General features: G+C 32.3%; 1 protein-coding gene across 4 annotated transcripts in view; it reads left to right on the top strand.

Annotated features, from left to right (window-relative positions):
- The window catches only part of LCORL (ligand dependent nuclear receptor corepressor like), a gene marked incomplete at both ends in the record, with an annotated part of 176002 nt that overhangs the window by 136235 nt on the left and 16064 nt on the right, over positions 1–23703 (top strand). For 2 of the 4 annotated variants that reach the window (XM_079697764.1, XM_079697765.1), the window contains one exon: positions 8006–8099. In XM_079697764.1, the coding sequence (XP_079553890.1) occupies positions 8006–8099 (94 nt within the window). Of the gene's footprint in view, positions 1–8005; positions 8100–9416; positions 10447–23703 lie in introns of those variants that run through there. The other 2 variants (XM_079697763.1, XM_079697766.1) reach the window with 2 other exon arrangements.

Raw genomic sequence — 23703 nt, 5'->3', positions numbered from 1 at the left:
ATAAACTGAAGAGTGGATAGAAGGAATCATTCTATATTTTTGCATTTTTGAAAGGTATCTCAATTAAATTTCTTTCTTAAGAAAGAGCAAGTCATCTTCCCAGAGGCTTTAAGTGATCATTTATTCCAACATAGTAACCTCTTCCCACCTGCCATTGTTATTATTCTGTTCTGTCACTGTGTTTTATTTTCATTGTAAGGCCTTACCACCTTGTGAAATTAATATTTTATTGACTTTGCTTTGTTCTACTAGAATGTAAATTACATGAGAGCAGGAACATTTTCTGTTTTGCTCCCTACTGTTTCCTTTGTGCCATTTAGAAAAATGACTGGCATATTATAACCATGCAATAAATATTAATCAAATGAATGAACTGTAAAGCTATGCATTGATCTTTTATTTATCCACCCAGAGGTAACTGCTTCGGTTTTCAATCCTTCCAAATCATTTTCTGGTAAAACATACTCAACACACACACTTACACACACTCACTCTCTCCTCCCAGAGCTCATTCTCACAAATCATTCATTATATAATCATCTATAAGTTGTATTTTTAAAATATTTTTAAATATCCATATGTTACTGTTTCTCTGCAGATCCATTTTAATACTTAAATTGATCTACTTAGCTGAATAGTGTTCAATTTTCTGGAAGGATCACATTATACTTAATTCTGTATCTTCAGGTATATTAGTGAACATGCTCGAGCTGGTATTTTGCAGTCAGTCTTAATTTTTACCTTAGGACATATTCCTAGACGTGAAATTGCTGCATAAAACAGCATGCATAAAGCTGTTAGAAGTCAAGATAGTGGAGGTAGGTGTAAGTTAGGACCAGAGGAGATACGATGGGGGGCTTCTGGGTTGATGGTGGTGATCTGCGTGCTATTTACATCGAAATGTTCAGTTTGTGAAAATTCATTAAATTGTGTAGTTAGGTTCATTCTTGTTATGAATGTTGTATTTTAATAAAAAGATTTTTAAAACTCATAAATCAATTTTAGATGAGCATGTTAAGGGCTAGCAAATCTAAAGTCTTCCAATATGATGTTGTAATAAGTATACATCCCACATTTTAAATGTTTGGTTGAAACTTAAACTTACATAATACACAGTACAATACATGGGATAAAAAAGAGAGTGTGTTTTTTAAAATATTTTTCAAGGTATTGACTTGAAGCCTTTTGAAACTTTGCTTTAGTTCAGTATTTGTAGGAATAACTGAAGAAAAAAAAATAACTGCAATGAAATTCTAAAATGGCATATGGTGGAAGTGCTGAAACCTTGTTTAATTTTACCAGTAATATTTCCTAATTAAATTTAGTATTATTAATTTTTACATCCTAAATTTACTGTAAGCACTTCACTCTGATTTATTTTGTCCCTTGTCATTATTAGTAAATAGTAGGTGAGTGAATTCTATGGGATTTCAGCTATGTATGCACTAAATAAAAACACATTGAGAAAGCAATAACTCTTCCCTTTTAAAAAAGTGTTTGATATGCAGAAGAAGGCAAATGAAGGAAGGAAAAACCAATGTTAAAGCTTAATTGATGTGCTACTCTGATATTATATTATTTCCTCCATAACCCTGAAACTTTAACTCAGTGGTTAAACAAGTAACAAAAACAATTTTAAAATAAAATTTGGATAAACCCAAGTGATTGCTTTTATACTTTGGTATTGTTAATAAGTTTGCGGGGTTTCTTCATGAATATATGCTCATTATGGCAAACTTGGGGAAAGCAGAAAATTAGCGAGATTATATTAAGTGTGTATTTTATATATATTTGTGCTTATCAGTAATATTGAAATCTTTGGTATATCTTTGTATATAAAACCACTTAAATGTTAAATACTATTTTCTTAAGATAGATGCCTAGAGGAGTGTGAACATTTTTAAGATTTTTGATAGCATATTACTAGATTATTTAGAAAAGCATTTGTTCCTAAACTGGTAATGTGTGATGGTGGCAAATTTATTGCGCCATTACCAACATTGTAACTTGACTTTTTAAAACATTACACAGATTAGAATTGTAGTTGAATACAGAGTCTGGAATAACTGCCTGAGTTTGAATGGCATTTCACTACTTACAGTTATCTTGGGCAAGATAATTAAAACCTCTTTTGCTTCAGTTTTATCATTAAAAATTGCAAATAAATAAAACCTATTTATATATTGGGTTGTGTGAGCCCTAAGTGGGGTTAAGACATATAATGCTCTTAGAGTGGTGTTCTGCACACTATAAAAATGTTATGGTTTTATATATTTAGATTTTTATATAAGCTCTGTTTTCTAGAATCAGTTAAATATAAATGATTAATATTTGAAATCAGGGGAATCTTCTAGAGAGTACAGTAGGGAAAAACAAGAGCTGAAGGCTGACTAGAACAATACATTGAGGGGCTAAAAGAAAGACAGGAAGACCCATTTAAGGAGAGAGATAAGAGGTGATCAAAGACATAAAGTAGAAATAGTATTAAGGTATTTATTAAAACTATTAACATAGGTTTGCATCAAACATCATGAAATGTTATATTGCATTGATTTGAATGAAAGTTTTATTGCTAGTGATTAGTGTTATTATGAAATTTAATTTGGAATATTTTCCCCTTGTCCAAACAACATAAAATGTATGTGATATTTTGTCATTAAAATTCACTTGCCTTCATGTAATGAATCTTACTGATATTTACATCTTTAATATTGATGATAAGTAATGTGTTTTTGAAGGTCTTTTAACTCATGTTCATACTCAGGTATGGGCTGAGCTTGATGAATTTGTCTTGTATAGCAACCGGAGACCAATAGTATTGTGAGGAGTTAATAAATATGTTTTTAATATTCATATTTAATTTAGTGGTTAGTGATCATCAACTTGACATTTCTAAAGAAAAATATGTTATTAGAGCCTAACGAATATAGAAATTGATGATTAAAAATCATTCTCGGCCTCTTTAACTGAACTGGAGTTTCTCTTTGTGTGAAGCTAACTTCTCTCCCATATAGATATCAACTTTTTGACTGTGCTGTCATTTTCTCACTAGCTGAACAAAGTTCATTGAGTTCATGATTATTTTGTCAGTCAGGGTCTGCTGTATGCAGTGCTATATGCTTAGGATTGGTGTGACAGAACTGAGCAAGTCGTTGATGAGTCAGTGAATTGGTCTTTATTGAGGTACTATTGCTTTCAGGCCCTTGCTTAGAAGTGAGTCTTGTGAGAAAATCAGCTAAGTAAGTATACTTAATTAGATATAAATCGTAAATAGATTCTAAACATAGTTACTAAATCCTCACAGTACTATTGGGCTTCAGGTGCTAAACTAGGCAAATTATAATAACATATCATAAATACAGTATAGAAGAATATGAAGGGTGCTATGGGAATATGAAAGAAGGCTGGGGAAAAATTAGGAAAACCTTCTTTGAGGGGATGATCCGGAAGGATGTGTTAAAGTTAGCCAGGCCAAGAGAGCACAGAGCATACTTTGAAGAAAGGACAGAGGCAGGTAAGAGATGAGCAAGAATGGTGTCCTTGGAGGAGTGAAAGACAATTCTGTATTATGAGGGTTGTATTTGTCTGCTTTTAATAGATTCTTCATCAGGAATTTGCAGGAGAATACAGAGCTGAGAATAATTTGTAAACAGAAATCCAAATCTTGGTTTTGGAATGCAAATTCTCAAAAAAAATAACCCAATAAAATGTTGATACTCAAGAAATTGCTTAATTTGGTCATGGTTTCAATTTTCCAAACACCAGTCCATTTTTAAAGTTATCTGGTAGTGTCATGTAGACAGTTACCTGACCTTGTTGGTAGATTACATCAGCCTCTCTTTAATTCTATATCTTTTGCACTAGTGTTTGCTGAGAAATAATTAAATCGTGTTGTTAATGCTCAGTCTACAACCAGTAAATGGAAACAATCTGTTTTTATTATTTGGAAAATTTTCTTATATACAGCAAAATGCACTGTCATAAACATGTTCCTGTCACCCAGAACAAATAAATGTGTTATTTGATCATATTTGCTTCTAATATGTTTTCTCTTGAGGAACTATCACATCCTTTTGTTTATCCTTGAAAGCAACCTCTGACAATACCTATTTATGCATCTCTAAGCAAAATAGTTTTATGTGCTTTAGAGATTCACGTAAATGCATACCAAATGCATTCATGTTCATTTACTCCTGCAACTTGCTCTTCTTACTCATCGGATTAGCAAAAATTAAAAATCTCAACAACACCAAGTGTTGTCAAGGTTATGGAAAAAATTTTAGTAATATCTACAGAAGTTCAAAATGTATACCCTTCTGTCCAGCACTTACACTCCTAGGTGTGCATCTTAGAAAAATTCTTATACGTAAACACAAGAAAACATTTAGAAGGATTTTCGCTTCAGAATTGTTTGTAATAGTGAAAACCTAAAACAGCCTAAGTACCTACCAATAGGTGAATGGTAAATAAATTTCAGTCTCTCTTTCTGTCTTCTACTTATTTTCTGTTGCCCTGAAGCATTTAGCATGATAGGTGCTTACTTTTTATCCATCAAGTTAATTATTAGTACTTTGAAAATGTATACACACAAAACAATCTAGTTATGTGATATCTCCATTGTGAAGAAGTGATGCTGATAGATGCACATCAGCAGCAGAGGCAAGAAAATGCCCTTTTTTGCCATTTCTGATTTTTTCTTTTTCTTAATCCTAGTTCCCAAGCTATTTCTCCCCTTCTCTTACTGTTTTTATTTTTCTATTTCAGATAATCCTAGGGGTTACTCTTTATGATTTTTCTAGCTCTTGAGCCACAGCCTTTATGATGGAAAAAAGAATCATGATACCAGCAAAATACTTTAATATGGGTGACAAAACCACTAACAAAAAGTGAAATTTTTTTATATATAACATGGGCAGCCTAGGTATGGAGAATGGGTTATGGAAAAAAGATAAAAGCATTTCTCACCTGGGCCACTGTTTAGAGTTCCTAAAGAAGAAGTCCTTTTAAACTTCTTTTAAACCATAGTTCTTTTAAAGATGGAGCAGGGCTTAAGTCTAGCTCATCCTCAAGACTGAAATTAGCTATCAAACCAGCAATCAAGGAGTGGTCCAAAAAGGACAAGAATACCTTTACTGTCCTAGCTAGGGAGCTACAGCCTAGTTTTCATAGTTAATATAAAGGAGAGAGAGAAGGAGTTCTCTGCACCTCCTTATTTATGGTTCGTGGAGTAGTTAACCTGAAATCGACCATATCAAAAGTCTAAAATTTAGAACTGGAGAAATTCATTAATTTATTCTGTAACATTGACAAGGAATAACACACTTATGAAGAGTGTATTTTATATGCTATAAACTACATAAAACGAGCAGAATCAAAACGAGTGAATTCAGTGATAAATCTGAATATGGATTAGGTAGTAATGACTTTTTTGAAGATGGTCTTATAAGACCTTAAAACAGTAAAATTTTAAGTGCTGAAGAAGAGAAATGAGATAGTAAAGGAGAAGACAACATTCATTTCTCTATTTTAGTAGGTTATAGCACTCTACTTTTGTTTATGAAACACAAATGAGTAAGTCAGGATTCCTGACCTTGAGGAATTCAGTCTCGTCGAAGAAAAAGATACGTAAATCAAAAATTGCATGAGAGTGTCGTAAGTGTTACAGGATGCTGTTGACAAGGTGAACACTAAGATTCTACTTGTGGGGGGATCTGGATCTTTAAAGATGAGGTGTTTGGCAAGTTGAAAAGTGGAAAGAGCATTCTAGGCAGAGGGAACCATGCACTGCAGTTTGAGAGACCTGACACCACATAGCATGTTTGAGGAACTGCAAGTGGTTTAGATGCACAGGAAGTGTGATGGTTGAGATGAGTTGTTGACTAAGCCTAAGATTGGGCTGGATGGATAAACTGGGGCGAGACACTTCATTTAATAATTTTTTAAGGTAGTATGTACCATGTACTTTATTTGTCCAGTCTCCCTTTTTACCCTTTCAATCTAGGCATTCTAACCTCTAGCAATAACTGAATTCCTTCTAGTTCCTCTCAGTTCTTTCCAGCAAATATTTATTGAACACTTACTGTGTGCCAGCCACTATTGTAGGCAGTGGGGATACATCAGTAAATAAAATAGACATGATCTCTGCCTTCACATAGCTTATAGTCTGGTGGCTAACACTAATAAGTCAATAAGCAACTAGAATATAGCCTGCTAAATGCTAAATACTCTAGGTAAGTGTTGCAAGTATAGGAACCTAGAATAATGACAACCAAGTTCAAGTTGTGTCATGAATGACTGAATAATGAGTAAGATTTGGTGACTATTAGGATGAGTGTGGGGATAGAAGAAGGAGAGGATTAAGAGACTTCTAGGCAGAGGAAACTGATTGAAAGTGTGAAAGCCTAGAGGTGAGAAATAGCATAGCACGTTCCCAACAGGTGTCCCTGTTCCCCCCTTAGCCCCTTGCAGTCCATTCTCCCCACAGCAGATTGATCCTTTAAAAACATAAATTAAAATTGTGCCAGATTTATGCTTAGAATCCTCCAGTGGTTTCTTACCTTTCAAAATAAAATTTCTTACCATGGCCTACAAGGCCCTATGTGATCTGCCTGATTTCTGATTTCATCTCTCACAGTCTTCTTACTCCACTCTAGTCACCCTGGCCTCTTTGCTGTTCCTTAAACATTCCAGATATGATTCCATATCATAGCCTTTGCACAAACTGATCCTTCTACAAGCTTACCCCAAGATAATCTGCTTGGTTGGTACTGTCACTTTGTTCAGGACTCTGTTCAAGCCCAAGAGGCCTTTACTGATAATACCTGATAAAGTAGCAGCTGCCTTAGTCCTACCCTCATTACTCTATCAGCTCACTCTGCTTTATTTTTCCTAAGTAGCACTGATCATCAACCTGAAATATGGTTGTTGTCAGTGGTGGTGGTGTATGAATTACAAGATCACAAGCCTCCTAGATCACAAGCACCGGGAGGATAGGTACTTTGTATACCTTTTTTTTTACTGCTGGTCTCTCCAAGTTCCTGAAACAGTGCTTTGCACATAATTAAATTTTTAAACCTAGTTGAATTTTTTAGTATATTTTTTAAACATGGGTTTTCTTAAAATTATTTCTTGTAGCTTTAATTTTCAATTTTTTAGCTATCTGTAGAGATATATTCCCAGTATGTATTGCTGTGTTTTAAATTCATAGTTTATTTTTATTCTTTTTGATTTTGAAGTTTATCAGATTAACAGCATATCTGAATCATTGAAGCTTCATCTATGTAAATTCAACATTATAATAGTAATAAAAATAACTACATGTTAGTAACAAATACATATGCAGTTGTTTCCTAACAGTTTACTTTTCCTAAAATGTTATATTGTGTCTTCATCCAATCACAGATATAACCACAATACATTACATAGGCAGTGATTCAACTGTTGTACATTTCAGTTATTTAAAACAGGAAAATTTTATGCTGAGTTCTAAAAAATAGATTGGTTGTACATAGAGTCACAGATTACCTAAAGTATGTGTTCCACATATTACTAGTCCTAGTAAATGCTAATTATCGCTTTCTTATTCATCATCATATTTTCTATGCTTTCTGTTTTGTTCAACGTATTCCTACTTTGCCAAAGCATCATCTGGGCAGCCTTGAATAGGAAGCAGTCATGTTTCTATTGAATGAGCAGTCAATGGCTGTTCACTGCAGAACAGTGGAAAAGGTGACCAAGGGTGGATTTTAAACATTTTATATCTAGTCTCTTTGTTTCTTCATATCACTTGGCAGTGCCAGCTCCTTCTCTGTTCTTTTTTCCTATGTAGTGCCTTCCCAGTCATGTATTGTTGCTAAAACCACAAGATGAGTTGGTGATGGCCATGTGTCAAATACAAGTGTTAATTTTTAGGTCATGAATTAGTAGATCATCAAAATATGAAATGTTAAAATGTTAAGGATTACCTGTCACAAATATAAAGTTTTTTCTCTTGCAAAAATTATAGGGGATGGAGTGTTAGATCTCTCTACAAAGAAAACCAGCATAAAATCTGAAGAGTCATCCATATGTGATCCTTCTTCTGAAAATTCAATGGCTGGGTAAGCAATATCTAGGAAATATAATTTAATATTAATATAAAATTATGGAGAGAACTCTTAATACTACTCTGAATAGATTGACATATATAGTTTTCTTCCAGAATTTTTGTCACTCATAAGTGTGTGTCTCTCATACCTTTCATTTGTCCTTTCTCTTTCTTTTTTCTTTCTGTTAAAGAAAAGTTATCAGAACAATCACCAAACTTTAGTTCATGTTACTAAAATGAACTACCAAATTAATCATAGAATACAAACTAAGAAGCAGGACGAGTAAAGAGAATTTTAAATTCAATATTTAGGAGGCAATTTTAAGGAAAATATGTAATTTCACTATTTAATTTTTTTAAACAACCAGTTTTAAAAGTATTATGCTTACTAATTCTTATAACTAACTTAACAGTGTTTAGATTTTTTTCATTGTGTTCTAGGTGTGGTGGCAGACTACTTTATCTAGTAATCACCACAAAAAATCCTTTCATGCTTTAAAAGCTGCTGTTAAATTAATTAAATAGTTAATAGTGAAATGCTGTTCTGTTGGATTTTTGGATTTTTTTTTTTTGGGTAACTTTTGCATCTTCCCATTAACAAACTGCATAGGAAACTTTTTAGTAACATTTAAATCTCAGATGTAGAGTGTAATCTGTTTCAACTAAGGCTGTAATAGCTTTTTGAGTCATGAGGTATAGTGAGCTTTCTGTTTTAGAAACTTTAAAAGTTATAGTGATACATTCGAAATAGAAATAACATGTATAAAATCTAAAAGTATTTTACCCAAATATAACTTATCTACTTGTTTCAGATTTTAAGTTTTTATCTAGAGAAAAATTAGTCTTGTGGAAATATGGGGTATTTGTGTTTGGAAATATTCTTGGTGCTACAAATTTCCTTTAAAGGGGTTGACTCTTTTATTACTTGTTTAGTGGTAACGTCACTTTTCTACTAACAAAAACTCCTTTAGGATTTGGGTATTTTATATAATGGAACTCTAATTGTAAAAAAATTATAAGTGTTGCTCTACAAGCATCTGTCAGAGGACTAGCAACATCATGAGAATATTTTTACAAATACTGAGCTAGGATTTTATGTTCTTGGAAGGTCTGCCCGTTGAGGCCACCGTATGATTGACACATTGTCCTACCAGGACTATAGCGTTTGCTTTGATAAGGAGCAACTACTACATCTCACAGACTTAAAAGAGTCATAAGCAGTGATGTTACCTAAGCAAGGAGTATAATAAAGGAGTGGACCCTCCCTTTCCATAGCTGTGTGAGAGTCTCTCATGCATCAGTTTACCATCGTTTCATTCCATCCATCCAGGAGACTACACAGAAACAGAGAGGACTATGTGGAAAGAAGTGCTGAGTTTGCAGATGGTTTGCTCTCAAAAGCTTTGAAAGACATTCAGTCTGGAGCACTGGACATAAATAAAGCAGGCATACTTTATGGCATACCTCAAAAAACTTTACTTCTCCACTTAGAAGCCTTACCAGCAGGGAAGCCTGCATCTTTTAAAAACAAAACTCGAGATTTCAATGATAGTTACTCATATAAAGACAGTAAAGAAACTTGTGCAGTGCTGCAAAAAGTAGCCTTGTGGGCGAGAGCTCAAGCAGAGCGCACAGAAAAAAGTAAACTCAATCTACTTGAAACCTCAGAATTAAAATTCCCAACAGCTTCCAGTTACCTCCATCAGTTAACTCTACAGAAAATGGTTACTCAATTTAAAGAAAAAAATGAAAGCCTACAATATGAAACACATCCTACTGTACAGTTAAAAATTCCTCAGCTACGAGTAAGTTCTGTTTCAAAACCACAACCTGATGGTCCTGGTCTGCTGGATGTTATGTATCAAGTTTCCAAAACCTCTCCAGTCCTGGAAGGATCAGCTCTCCAAAAACTGAAAAATATACTCCCTAAACAGAACAAAATAGAATGTTCTGGGCCCGTAACTCACTCAAGTGTTGACTCTTATTTTCTACATGGGGACCTCTCTCCTTTGTGTCTTAATTCTAAAAATGGAACAGTTGATGGAACCTCTGAAAATACTGAAGATGGGTTGGATCGAAAAGATAATAAGCAGCCCAGGAAAAAACGTGGCCGTTACCGGCAATATGATCATGAAATAATGGAAGAGGCTATTGCAATGGTAATGAGTGGAAAAATGAGTGTTTCCAAAGCACAAGGAATTTATGGGGTACCTCACAGCACTTTAGAATACAAGGTAAAAGAAAGATCTGGAACACTGAAGACTCCTCCGAAGAAGAAACTCCGATTACCAGACACTGGGTTATATAATATGACAGATTCAGGGACTGGCAGCTGCAAAAACAGCGGCAAGCCTGTGTAGATTACTTGTTAGGAAAATGTGTGTATGTGCGTGTGTGTGTATGCGTGTTTGCGTGTGTGTGTATGTGCACAGGTGTGTATTTGTGTGTCTGTATACACACATGTGGGAATTACAGATGCTCACTCTGACAGGAGACATGAAATTTTACAGTTCAAAAACCACTTACATGCCTTTTGAAAAAAAAGTTTTATTCAGGGTTTTCACTGTGGACAGAACTATATAGTTGCTTACTTAATTCTGATAGTTTGTATTTAATCCTTGTATAAATAGGTGAAAAAGATTCAGGTTTTCTTTAGTAGTCAATAGCATAAAGCGTTGTGGGAAAACAAGTAATTGTCAAGTGAAACATTTTTATTGGTGAAAGACCACTCCAGCCATTCAGTTGAACCATCTTATAATGGAAATATATTAATAGTTTGTAAACATTTTTGCATAGCATACTTACATTTGTTGTAAGTATATCAAACAACCAATCAAAGTTTAAACAGACAGCTATCTCCACACTAATAAAAATTAATATATACAGTATTAGTACACTACAGTGCATTCTATGAAATATGAAATGCACTCAAGTGCATCCACCAGGAATAGAAAAGAAAACCTTAAATGATATGTATAATGAAATTTAATATTTATCATTTAATAGTTGATTTAGCAGGAAGTTGGGGTTTATAAGGTATATACTTTAAAAAAAACTGACACATAGTTAACCCCAGCAGCTATAGAGTCCTTTAATGTAAGATGGAATACTAAGAACAAAAAGTAATTTAAATTTAATTATTAAAATAATTTAATTTTGTTTTTCATTTGAAAAATAAGCTAATGTGTAAGGTTAGAAAAGAAAGTTGGAATGCAACTTAGAGCATGTTTATAATGTGCACAGAAAAAGCTTGAGAATGATAATTTTGGTTTAAAATGTGCTGGTTAGTTGATGTTATGACTACTTTAAATTTTAAGGATTGTGACACACTCCTACTATTGAAAAACCTCAGTGTAACTTTAATATATTTGCTGCTGTGACATTTCAAAACATTTTCAGTTTATCAAAATGAATTACAGATTTCATTTTGGTGGGCGATACATTATCATTTTGCTAATAACCAAATTTGCAGTTTGTTCAGGGTCTTGAATAGATTTACAGATATTTAACACTGAAGCTGTTTTGAACTTTCAGTAATGTAAACTCTCTACTAATTGGGTAGTTAGAAGCTGGGCAGTGCATTTTAACTTTTACTAGACTCATAAGAGAGACCAGTAATTTTATATAGCAGTTTCAAAATGTGGTTCAAAGTATCCATGTTGGATTTATGAAGTATGCAGTTTTAGTGGTAAAATGTTATAAAGCATGTGCCTCCATAGAAAGAATGGGGATTTGCTTCATAAATTCAAAATTCTTCGAGTGCCCCTTTTCTCTATTAAAATTCAGGTTCTGATTATTTTTTCTAAGCCAGTTTTCCTAAGTCCAAAAGGAATACTTAAAGCTGAATTTAAAAAATAAGTGCACCTTGTCAAATACATGTGTTTTTACACTTGTGTTTGTGTGTATCTAGTAATCACATATACATGTAATACTAAAGAAATTTTCAGCGATTACATTTTAAAACTGCTTACATATCTTTAAGGAAACTGAAGAGTGGGAAACTACACAACCGAGTAATTATTTGGTCTCTTAGATCCATACTGAACCCTCTTCAGCTGTTAATGTTACCTGCATACTAGGGTATGAATCCTCTTGCTTTTTTTTTTCCCCACTAAGAAAGTATACATAATAGATTGCAAAACAGCAGATGTCAGGGTCATCTTTCTTTTTAAAGAATTAAGCCATATTTTGTGAGGGCCAGAACTTGGATTATTTAATATATTTCCCCTTCCCCCCCCCCATTGAAAAACAAAGTTAAAGTAAATGTTTCAATACAATTTTATTGACCTCTTTATACAGAATTTTACTTGCAAGAATTTGGGGGCTTGAATGCATTACATAATATTTATATTGTATTGAGCTTTTTTATTCCTCACACTATATTTACATTAATAAATTGATTGAGAAGTTTATAGTAAAGGGATACTTACAGAACACTTTTATATCATTTAAAAGATGACCTGACCAAAAACTTTACAGGATTCATAAAATCAGGGATCATTTTGCTATTGACTTCACAGTGATCAGTAGTTTTATAGGTAATATTATAGTTAATTTGCAGCATTTTAGTACTTGTATTATTTATTTTTGGTCAGAAATAGTAAATTAAATATTTTTTGATAGTTTATAGGTAATGATCAACCCATAACTTTTAAAAGAAACAAAATGTTTCTAATTATTGAGTTAACTTTTGATTATACAAACTAGGAAAGGCAGGGAAATTTATGGGTTCCCCTTCTCCCCAGTGATTCTGTTAAGATGTTCTTTATGTTAAACTTTCAAAGTACTTTATAAATTTAGTTACCAGTTACTACTTATTAACTGACAATTTTCTGAAAAATCCAGTTTCAGCAGACTTTTAATGAAGGTGAAAGCAGCCCTTACGTGCTTTCTACTTATTTGAATGTTCCTCAAGTATTTTATATTTAAAAAAAAAAAAGGAAAAGAAAAAACAGTGCCTCTGTTTTTAGAAAACTACTGCTCAGTAAAGTTGTTTAAACCATTTCTGGTAGCTAATGACAATTTTATATTAAATTGTATACTAACTTTAGTGAGACCGATTTTTTTAGTTGTTTACAGTACAAATACTTGTATTTGTTTTTTAATTGCAGTATTTCCATTGTCGCAGTAATTTAGTAAAACTCTGTGGCTGCCTTGATTTTGACAGATTTTGTTAATATAAACTGATTGTTAGGCAATTAGTTATATTTATGCATAAATCAATTGCACTATAATTCATGAATTATTTATTACAATATTTTCTAATGAATTCATGTATCTGTCTTGTGTTGTAAATGTACTGTAATTCTGTTTCTACTTTGTGTTGTTATATATCTAAATCTGATTGTATGAATTTTAATTGTTCAGTTAACGTGTTTCTAGGTTGTAATTTGTAGTAAAGCACTTCAATGCTTTTGCACTTAAATTTACAACACTGTTGGTGTGTGATTGATTTACTCATTCAGTAAAAGGAAAAAAAAGAAAAGAAAAGAAAAAACTGACTACACTGGCTTCTTTGATTCACTCTAGGAAGCAGTTTTATTATTAATATTAGAAATTAACTTTCTCCAAAGACAGCTGTTTCAACAACAAAACTTGTAATGGCAAAATGGATAGAAACTTACAAAAAAAAGAATTTTTTTTATATATAAATCAAACAGGAAAAGGTTAGAAAAAAATTTTAGCATGAAAAACAAGGGAGCTGTGAAACATACAATTTTAGAATCAATTGAGAATAAATTCTAGATTGGAGGCTTATGTGTATTCAACTATTTACTTATATATTAGGTTTTTCTTTGAGATTCTAACATATAAGAAATATGGAAAAGAAAAAAATTGAAGACAAATAAGCATATTGTGGAGCTTTATAATTTGAGAACTTAGTTATCTAATATCTGATATATATATATATATATATATATATATATATATATATATATATATAAATCTTAATACCTGAATATCTAATTAGTAACTTTTTAAAGCTGTTCTTCATAAGACATTAGATAGAAATTACTGGCCACTGTGGTATTTTTGAGATTTTTGAAGTTCCATTATTAAAAATAATAAGTATAGACTTCCTTGGAAAGTCAAAAGAGAGCTATAAAAATCAGTGGTTTTCAGAATAGTTAACACTAGTCATGAATTTTTATTATTTCTACTCTAGACTTTACTAACAGAAAAAAATCATTTGAGCATTCCAAGAACTGTTACAAAAGCATGTTCATCTTTAAAATATAGTGCAATGTATTTTTCTGAGAAACATGTAAAATCTCTTTATTTAGTCACAGATATGTTTAATAGGCCATAACATAACTTTTAAAGAAACCTGTTGGAAATGTGTCTATCAGAACTTGTGGGGTTTTCTTTTGCTTATGTGAAAATTATAATTTTTAATTTACTGGGAAAGAGTATAGTATCACTTATATCTTCTTATTTGATAGTTAACATTTACTCCTGCCTCTGTTCTCTACATAGGTTTCTTGAATTATCCAGTAGTGAATCTTCAGAGTCAGTTCAATTATTTTACACTCCCAACCATGAAAACATTTACAAAAAATTATTTTCAGAAAAGAAAGGATACTGAGGTCACGTCCTGTCTTCATCTGTCTAGAGGTGTCAGTGGACTTAAAAAGTTTGACTGTAATTTCGTATCTCCTATCTCTTTGATAGCCACTTTATGTCAAATCACATGCTAGTTGTAGTAGTGAAACATTGGTTGAATCTAGTAAAGATACCTTTTTTCTAGAAAAATTTTGATCAAATTAGAAACATTTGCTTTGTTGTTTTTGTTACTCAATGTAATTTTTATAAAATGTAGATAAAATATTGCATACTTATCTGTGAAACAGGGTAAGCCAGTTTTAGGGAGGAAAATTTTAAAAATCTCACTTTTCATTTTAAAAGAAAAATTCTTTAAGTTTTAATATTCATGAACATAATAACCCTTTATTTAAACAAAATACAATCTTCTATAGCAATTTATAATCAGCATATTTCAACTCCAACCCTAATAAAATTTCTACAAGTCAGGAACTAACAACAAATTTAAGAAATCACAAGTGGGAGGCTATTTTCATGTACAGAGTTTGGTGATATGTTTAATTTAAATAGATACTTTTCTGAAACAGAATTCTTTTAATATATTTTATTCTTCTTGCTGCTGGTATTGGATTAAAAAGCCTTTTGTAGACCTCTACATTGGTTGCTAAGTAATCCTGGGTTTTAGTTAACATTAGATGTATGTTAGTTTTTGCAGTGGGACATTTTCCAGCATTTGAAATTAAATAATTAGGTAAGTAATGCCTTTAGTTTTGATGTAATTAATTTAGTATCTAAAATCAATTAAAAATAGATTTCATTTTTAAATAGCTTCAATTTTTATTTTCTTATTAGGTTAAAAGGCCTGCAGTTTAATCTTAGAAAAGACATTCTGTTATTTATATGAAATCTAAATCCCTTGATTGTGGCTATGCAAAACTCTTTTTTTCATAATTTTATTTTCACTACCTTGAAAAATATCTATTTTAAATAAAGAAAGATTTTCTCCTACATTTATTTTTCTTATTTGTACTAATATGGACTGATAACCATCAAAATAATTTATAAAATGTCTACTTTAAAATTTTTAACTCCTTCTGAAGCACTTTCCATTAAATATTCTTAATATATCCAAAGCACTAAACATTAACAATCTCTAAATATAATCATATCTATCATCAACAGCAGCTTTTATATCACAAAACATAGGGCTTTGCTTTGACTCATATTTTGTCATAGGAAATTAATTATCACCAGTGCTTCATTTTATTTTTGCTAAACAATAATGAAGATGTCACTATTGCAGCTCTCCATAGGAGTTAGGAGTCCAGCAATACCAAAATATCTTTTGTTCAAACTCTGTTAAAATTAAAATTCCTTACGATATTAGTATTTTTGCTGTAATTCATTTTTTGTTTGATTTTTATTTTTAGTTCAACTGTTGATGCAAAATCAGAGGAAGCTACTAAAATGGAAAAAGGAAAATCAGCATTAAGCAAAGTTGTGGAATCTTTGTGCATACATCACCAGCAACAAGTTTTGGCTATGTTGAAATTTCTAGTACAAGAGCAGAATGCTGCTTCTCTTTGCTGTTGTAATACATCATATTTTGTGTCTTCAGAATCTCAAAATCCCCTTATTGAAGATGACTTAGATGGGCTGTTCTGTAGTTGTGAATATAGGCTGGCAGAAAGAGGGTATTTACACAATGAAAGACAAAGCCCTGGTTTTGTGCCTCTGCCAGTCTGTATTAAAGATATACATTGTTTATCTTGCCAAACTGTAACTATTGAACACATTAAGACAGTGAATAGAGGAATTGCAAGCAGTTATAATTCTCACAGGTGTTGTTCTGGACTGTTACCAAACATTCATTCCACAAAATCAGCCTTTCAGACTCCTCTTTCATCAAGGGAAATATGTGATGCTTCAGTAAGTCTTAAAGACGTTTGTAGATCTCGAAGTCCCTCACCCCCACCATTATCACCTGTACAGACTGAAGGGTTTGAAAAATTGAAAGATGTCATCTCAGAGCTTTCAGCCTTAGAAAATAACAGACTTGAAACAAACATTAACCAGCCTCCATCTCTGACACCAGCAGAAATAAGCAGTGACAAAGATGATCATGAAGGTAAAATGCATAAAACTAAAAAATCCAGTAACTCTGATTGTTTGCTCTTGGAAGACAGCAATAATTGTACTACAAATCAAGAAAAAGGTGAAACTACTGTAATTTTTCAAGATTTAATGGATCGTATCAATGAAAAGTTAAAATCAATAGAAACGATAGATATGACAAACCTTATAAAATTATCTAGCAGTGATTGTAATAGAGATAATGATATAAAATTGAGAGATTTAATAACCTCTCTCTTGCATAATGCAAAGGCCAGTGATTACAGTTTTATGGAATTACTGAGTCAACATGATAAAAAGGTAGAAAATAGAATTATTCAGACAAGATTTCGAAAGCGTCAAGAAACCTTACTTGCAATGCGCAACTCCCCTGATTCATCCATATTTAGAAGGCAGTCTTTACGGATAAAAAGAGAACTTGCTAGTCTTGATGAAAACTTTATAAGAAAAAAATACACTGAAAAAAATCCAAGGAAATTTGTGTGCCATGATGAACTATTTTCAGCGGACAAAGAAGAATTCTATCATTGCCAAGGGCCTTCTTTACAAAATTCTAAAAGCCTTCAAGATAATAATCATGCAGAAACATTTTCACCAGATTATGGATTACAGTCATTGCAACTACCTCTTAATTTAGAAACTAACTTGGCTTTTGATGCATTTTCAGGAAGCTTTAAAACAACTTCTGAGAAAAGGAGCATAAGAAGATCACAGGAGAAATCTGTGGCTGGAAAAAATTTTTTGCAAAATCATAAAGAGAATCCAAAATTAGAGAATATTCAAACTCCTTTGAAAAGTGATGTCCCTGGACTTTTGAGCAGAACTAAACGAAATATTGTACCTCCAGGGTGGTATTCTATATATGTAACAAATAATTATATTTTCAAAAAATCACCTAAGGCCAAAAAAGTTTGTGACTCTACAAAAAAAAAAGATCCAGTAAAAAATATTCAGATTGAAAGCTCACACAATATAGATTTAAACAAAATTGCAATGAATTCTAATTTACAAGTTGTTGTGGAACGTTTGGAAGATACAATAAATATGGCCAAAAAGTCTTGGAATAATCAGTCATTATCGGAAGGATATAAAGCATCCAAGAAATTGATAGAAATTGATGGTAAAGATCAACATGCTGGTAGAAATAGGACTCTTACTGTAAGTAGAATGACATGCAAAGAGCAGAGTTTATCAAAATCCATAGTGGCATCCACCAATATTAAAAGCAATCATATACCTACAATAGATTTGAATAACAAAAGACTTGATAACCAGAAAAAGTCATCTGTTTTAAATACAGGTAGCTTGATTTCCAGTGTTGAAAATGTACCAACAAAATATGAAGCCATTGAAAGCTCTTCTTTTGCCAACTATTCTAGTCCTATCAAACTCATGTTTCTATCTGAGGTTAAAAGCAGTGAAGGAGTCAAATATACTTTAACTTCAGTTGATAACTCCAAATCAGATCGCTATCTTCCTTCGGAAAAACGACCAACTCATCAAGTAAATGAAAAAAAAAAAGAAACAAATGAGAATATCCCAAATGCTAACTTTGAAAATTATAGTTCTAATCTTAATGATAGTGACGGTCTCCAAAAAGAACTAAACAAATTTAATTGTGCAAAAGAAACTGCAGAATCCTCTTCAGTGTTTACAGATGATATGAATAGTGATAAGCCACAAGAGGAACCTAAGGAATATTCAAGCAGTGCTATTGATTCATCTTTTAAAAGAAAACCAGGTAGACCTAAAAAAATAGGTCCCCAGGTTGTGAAACAGATTAAGCGACCAATTGGAAGACCACCAAAACCTAAAACTGACCAAACGGACATCACCATTTGCCAAAATGAGTCCTTTAGTGCTGAAAAGAAAAGCCCAGAATCTCTCATATCAGAAGTAAAAGAAGGTATATATAAGAAGAGTATTATAATAACTGTTATTTATGGAAGGTCAAGAAGAACTAAAAGGCATGTTTCTGAAGCAAGTGTAAACATAAGCAATGGTATGTCTTTAAATAATAATGTTGCTGATTTTCCAACAGAATATAATAGTCTCAGAAATATTAGAGAATATGAAATAGACTCGGGTGAAAGAATAAGTGCTATTTCAAGTCTGACTACTGAAACTGAGACCTTGGGGTCTGGCTTTGAATATGTTAGACCTATCAAGAACAAGTCTGTGATACCTCAACCTTCCAAGAACATTATTCGACCAAATCAGAAGTCTTTGGCAATAATTAGGAAGCCTGGTAGACCTGCAAAAGTGAAAATCTCTGGCATATCTGTGACTATTAATAGAATTTCACCTCAGGAGAGAGAAGTAAGTATTAGCAGCTGCTTACCTCCTTTAGAACAAGAGAATATATTAGAAAAAAATCTGCCTGAAGTAAAATATGATCACCAGTGCACCGTGGATACAAGGCACACTGAAGCTGACGAATTTAAGAATGGATCAAAAAGTATGGTTGCTACTATACCTTTGAGACATTCTATTAGGGATCGAAAACCATCTCTGCATTTCTTACATTCATTAGCATCTTCTGGTTCACTTATTTATAGAAATGCTCTGCTCCATAAATCATGTAAACTCCATTTGCAGAAAGGTAAAAGTCAGAAGGACAAACATAAGCAGTCAAGGATTAAAATAGCTTCCAGAGGTACACCAGGAGCTAGAAATTCAAGGAATGCAAAAAAGCGTTTGGAAGATAAGTTAATACCCATTTCTGAAGTATCCTTGGACCCTATAATTTCATCAAACCCTTTGCTCAGGTGGTGGGCTGCTTCTACTTCAAACGATTCCTTATTAGAGGAATTAAACAATAGATTTGAGCAAATAACAAATGCTTGGGTGTCCGTGAGTGGAGATGAAGCTGAAAATTGTGTTCATAAAAAAAGAGAACACATTGAAAACGATAACTTCAAAATAGCAAGCCCTTTGGACACCTGTTTTTTAGAACTTGAAGTTTCACCTGTAAAAATGCTTTTTCGGAAAAAGTATGATTTGAATGAACTCTGTACCTGGTTTATGCAAACAACAGAAACACAGTCTCTTTCACTAGTTAGAAAAGCAAATGCACGAAACCCTTTGGAAGTAATAAATACCAGAGGAATTAAATTAGGGACCAAATATTCTGATTTTAATACCAGCCCCTTCAGAAAGCACTTTAAAAAATTTGCACTATCTTCTCCTTCAAAATCAGCAGGGAAGTTGCATATACTGCATAAAATGGTTAGCTCTCCACTCTTAAATGTGAAAAGTAATTTAACACTAACTAGGTTAAAAAGAACTGAGTTTAAGAGGTTGCGACATGAAAGGTGGAGAAGAGAGGGAAAGCTGCACAGCCATGGAACAGGTGCTTGGATCTCTAAAAGGAGGAACTTAAGATTTTTTTGTCAGAACCAATTTTTGAGTAAGACTGAGGGAGGAACAAATGCTGACATCCCACGCCAAGGAAAAAACACAGTAGATAATCAATTTATTTTGCCACCTAAAGTCAGGGATGACTTTTTGCAACAGAGGGTGGCAATGTCTGACTTCAAAACACATGGTAGTTTAGAGAATAAATTTAAGTCAGAAGCAAAGGAGAATGGAACAAACTGCAGCCAAAAAGATTTTGAAAAGGGCCCAAGACTAGGAAGTGTATGTCCAAATAATTGGAGGTCAAAAACCTTAAAAGATTGTAGAATATTTTTGAGGAAGATCAACTATCTTGAACACAGAAATACTTTTAAGTTAAATACAATCATTTACTCTCCTGAATCTGTTAACAGTGGAAGTAATCATCAAACTCACATAGAAGAATCAAAGCACATTACCTTAAGATCCCATTCTGCTAGGCAAAATTCTTTTAAAAAGCAATCCAAAGAAATAGAAAATGCTAAAGCAAATAGTCCTTCAAGCAATAAATTTCCTAGCCAACTTGACAATAGTAAATTAAATAAATGTGTTAACTATGACAAGAATCCTTCTGATAGTTCTGAAGTTCTTAGCAAATTGAACAAAAGAAAAAGACCACCATGGAAGACCACAGAAATGTCAACAAAAAGACATAAACGGCAGTCTTGCAACAGTGGACAAATGGCAAACTATTATTCAAAATCCCAACTAGGTAAGTTTTTCTCTACTTAATTTTAAAGTTTCATTGTAGGTGCCTTGAGTAAAGTATGAGATAATGGGTAGAAAAAGAACAGCTGATTTAGTTTTATTTCCAAAAAATTTGGACAATCTAATTTCTTGGCACCTAGTATGAAACTCATGAAATTAGGTGCTGCTAAATGTCCCAGTACACTTCCCCACATCTAAATGTGTCCAGGATTTCAAGCAAATTAAAGTATATTTGAGACATAGAAAGCTTCTAAAAATATTAATGTAAACATTACCTGCTTTTGCTTCTGATAGTTCTAATATAAAATATAGAAAACAGACAAATAAATATGTCCAAGTAACTATCTAAAAATTAACTACTACACTACAGGCTAATATATATTTATTGTCTTGATTTGAGACCATCTGGAAGGAAGTAAAAACTATCTCATGGCTAAATTGATAAAGACTATAACATATGTAATAATCCTAGGGTATCAGTCTCACATTCACCATTAAGTTGTTAGACCCTTTGGTACTACTTTGGGAACCACTTTAAGATTTTATTTATTTAAAGAGTGTCAAGGAACAAGATTTTTTTTCCAATAAATCAGCAACTTGTTGAATAGTTTTTTCATATCTGACATTGAACTAGATTCCATGGATATAAAGGATTTCTTTACGGAGATAATCCATAGCCTAGCAAGGGAGAAAGTCATATACAGGTGATTTTAAGGTAATGCTAAATTCAGAATGCAAACTGAAATTACTTTAGCAAGTAATTATGGGCTTTACTCAGTTATACTGACCTGACATTGGTGCCTCAGGGAGACTGTTACCCCTAGAACCTAGCAAAAATTGGGTGTAAACACTGTAGTTGCCATCATAGTGAGTTCAAGCTCTGCTTATTGATAGGTGCTAGACAATTTAGGATAAGTAAGAGTGTGGTAGTGCTTGTTGATTACTTCCCTGACGTGAAAGAGTGCCGGGTTACATTTGGAAATTTAAGGATATTTTATCATATGGTTGCATTGTTACATTGTGTATTTTAGGGGAGTCTTTTTTGGGGTCCAGAAGGTATTGGCAGCTCTATTTTTATTACCTTTTAAAAAAACTTTTTTAAAAGCTAAAAAAACACTCTCAGGTCTTAAATTAAAATATTAAAATCAGTAATTAAACTCAAGTTTTAATAGGTTAGAAGATTATTATGACCCCCAAAATTCAATTACTTAAGTGAATAACTTTATAATACTTATTTCAGTATATCTAACATGCAGTGATTTTAAATTTTTAACTAACGTTCAGTGATTAAAATTTTAAAGGTGGTCAAATTAAAGTCTCCATTATGAAAGATGAGTCAAATCTAAAAGTAATGCCCTTTGTTTCTTGCACTAAGGATAACTAAAAATAATATTACAACAAATAGTAGGTCAGGGAAAAAGAGGGAAGAAATCTGATAGTTATTTTTTTAAAAGAACTTATAATTCACCTAAAAATATTCACACATATTTTTAAAAGACTGCCATGAATGGAGAATAAAGTGTAGTGTTTCATTTTTAATTCTTTATACCATCCTCATTTCATACTTAAGGTAGTTTACATTGTCATTTTTCAACAGAACTGTATTTTGTTCCTTCCAGCTTCTTAACCATTGTATCTTTCTAATGTATAAGTGTAAATTTATTTGAATATGATTCTTCACCTCACTATAAATATGAGATCAGCCTAGAAAAATAAGATGGAAGATGCCTAATTATTACTTTTCAAATTAATTTCAAATCCTTGTGACATTTAAAAAATTTTTAATATCATATTAATAGTTGTTTTTTACCTTTTCTCATTTTAAAAATTACTAGTAGTAGTTCATGTTCTGCTTAAAGTTTTATTTATCTTTTACTGATAACTTTCCTTCTTTATTTTTTACATTCTTTTTTTTTCCACTCAATCAACAGGGACATTATTTTTATAAAGTTGTATTTATAGCAATATTTGTTATATTATCTGATTTCTAAATGTTTCTTAAGGTGTTTTTTTTTCTCATTATTCTTGATATTCCATACTTCTTTTTGCCTTTTTGGAAATGACACTAAAATTCATTATTAGTTTTATATGTGTTTTTCTTCTTCATAGAGTACTTAGTGACTGGAAATTTGAGATAGACTTTTAACAACAGGACTTTTCTAGGTATATAATGAATTAATGGAATATTTCTGTTGATAAAGAGTTTTGCTTCTACCATAAATGTCTTGTTTTTAAACATTTCAAGATTAACTGTCCAGATATAGTTTAGTACACAGAAGTTTTAAAAGTTATACTTGACTACATTTGTACTGCTATATATCAACTGTAGACATGGAAAGGAAGAAGAAGAAATGCAATTCTATTCTATTCTTGTTTCAACAAATACTTTTTGAATGCCTACAATATGCTCTTAGGCACTGGAAAAGGTTCAAAAAGTTCTTTTTCCACCTAAGTGAGAAAACAAGATCTATATCGCTTATTTATTCAATATATAGAGTGTATTTTATGTTTTAAGTGGGATATTATATGTTTTAAGAGGATAGAATGGTGAAAGTCATGGTTTGTACTCTCAAGGAGCTTATCATCTCATGGGGGATAGTGAATAGGCAATTCTGGTAGAAAGCTGAGTGCTGTGATGGGAGAGATTGACTGTAGGAGCACGTAACAGGGAAATTGAACCCAGGTTCAGAGAACTAGGCAAGGATTCCTACTTTTAAGCTGAAATTTGAAGGATGACAAAGTATTAGAGGTCCAGAGAGTATTTCAGGCAGAAGCAAATTGCATGGGGAAAATTTGGGTGACAGAAGAGAGCAGGCTTGTCTGGGGCACTGATTAGT

The sequence above is a fragment of the Hyperoodon ampullatus genome, assembly GCF_949752795.1.
Source record: "Hyperoodon ampullatus genome assembly, chromosome: 1".
NCBI classification, from domain to species: Eukaryota; Metazoa; Chordata; class Mammalia; order Artiodactyla; family Ziphiidae; genus Hyperoodon; species Hyperoodon ampullatus.
Note: the sequence above shows the minus strand (reverse complement) of the source record. Positions and strands in the feature narration are given on the sequence as shown.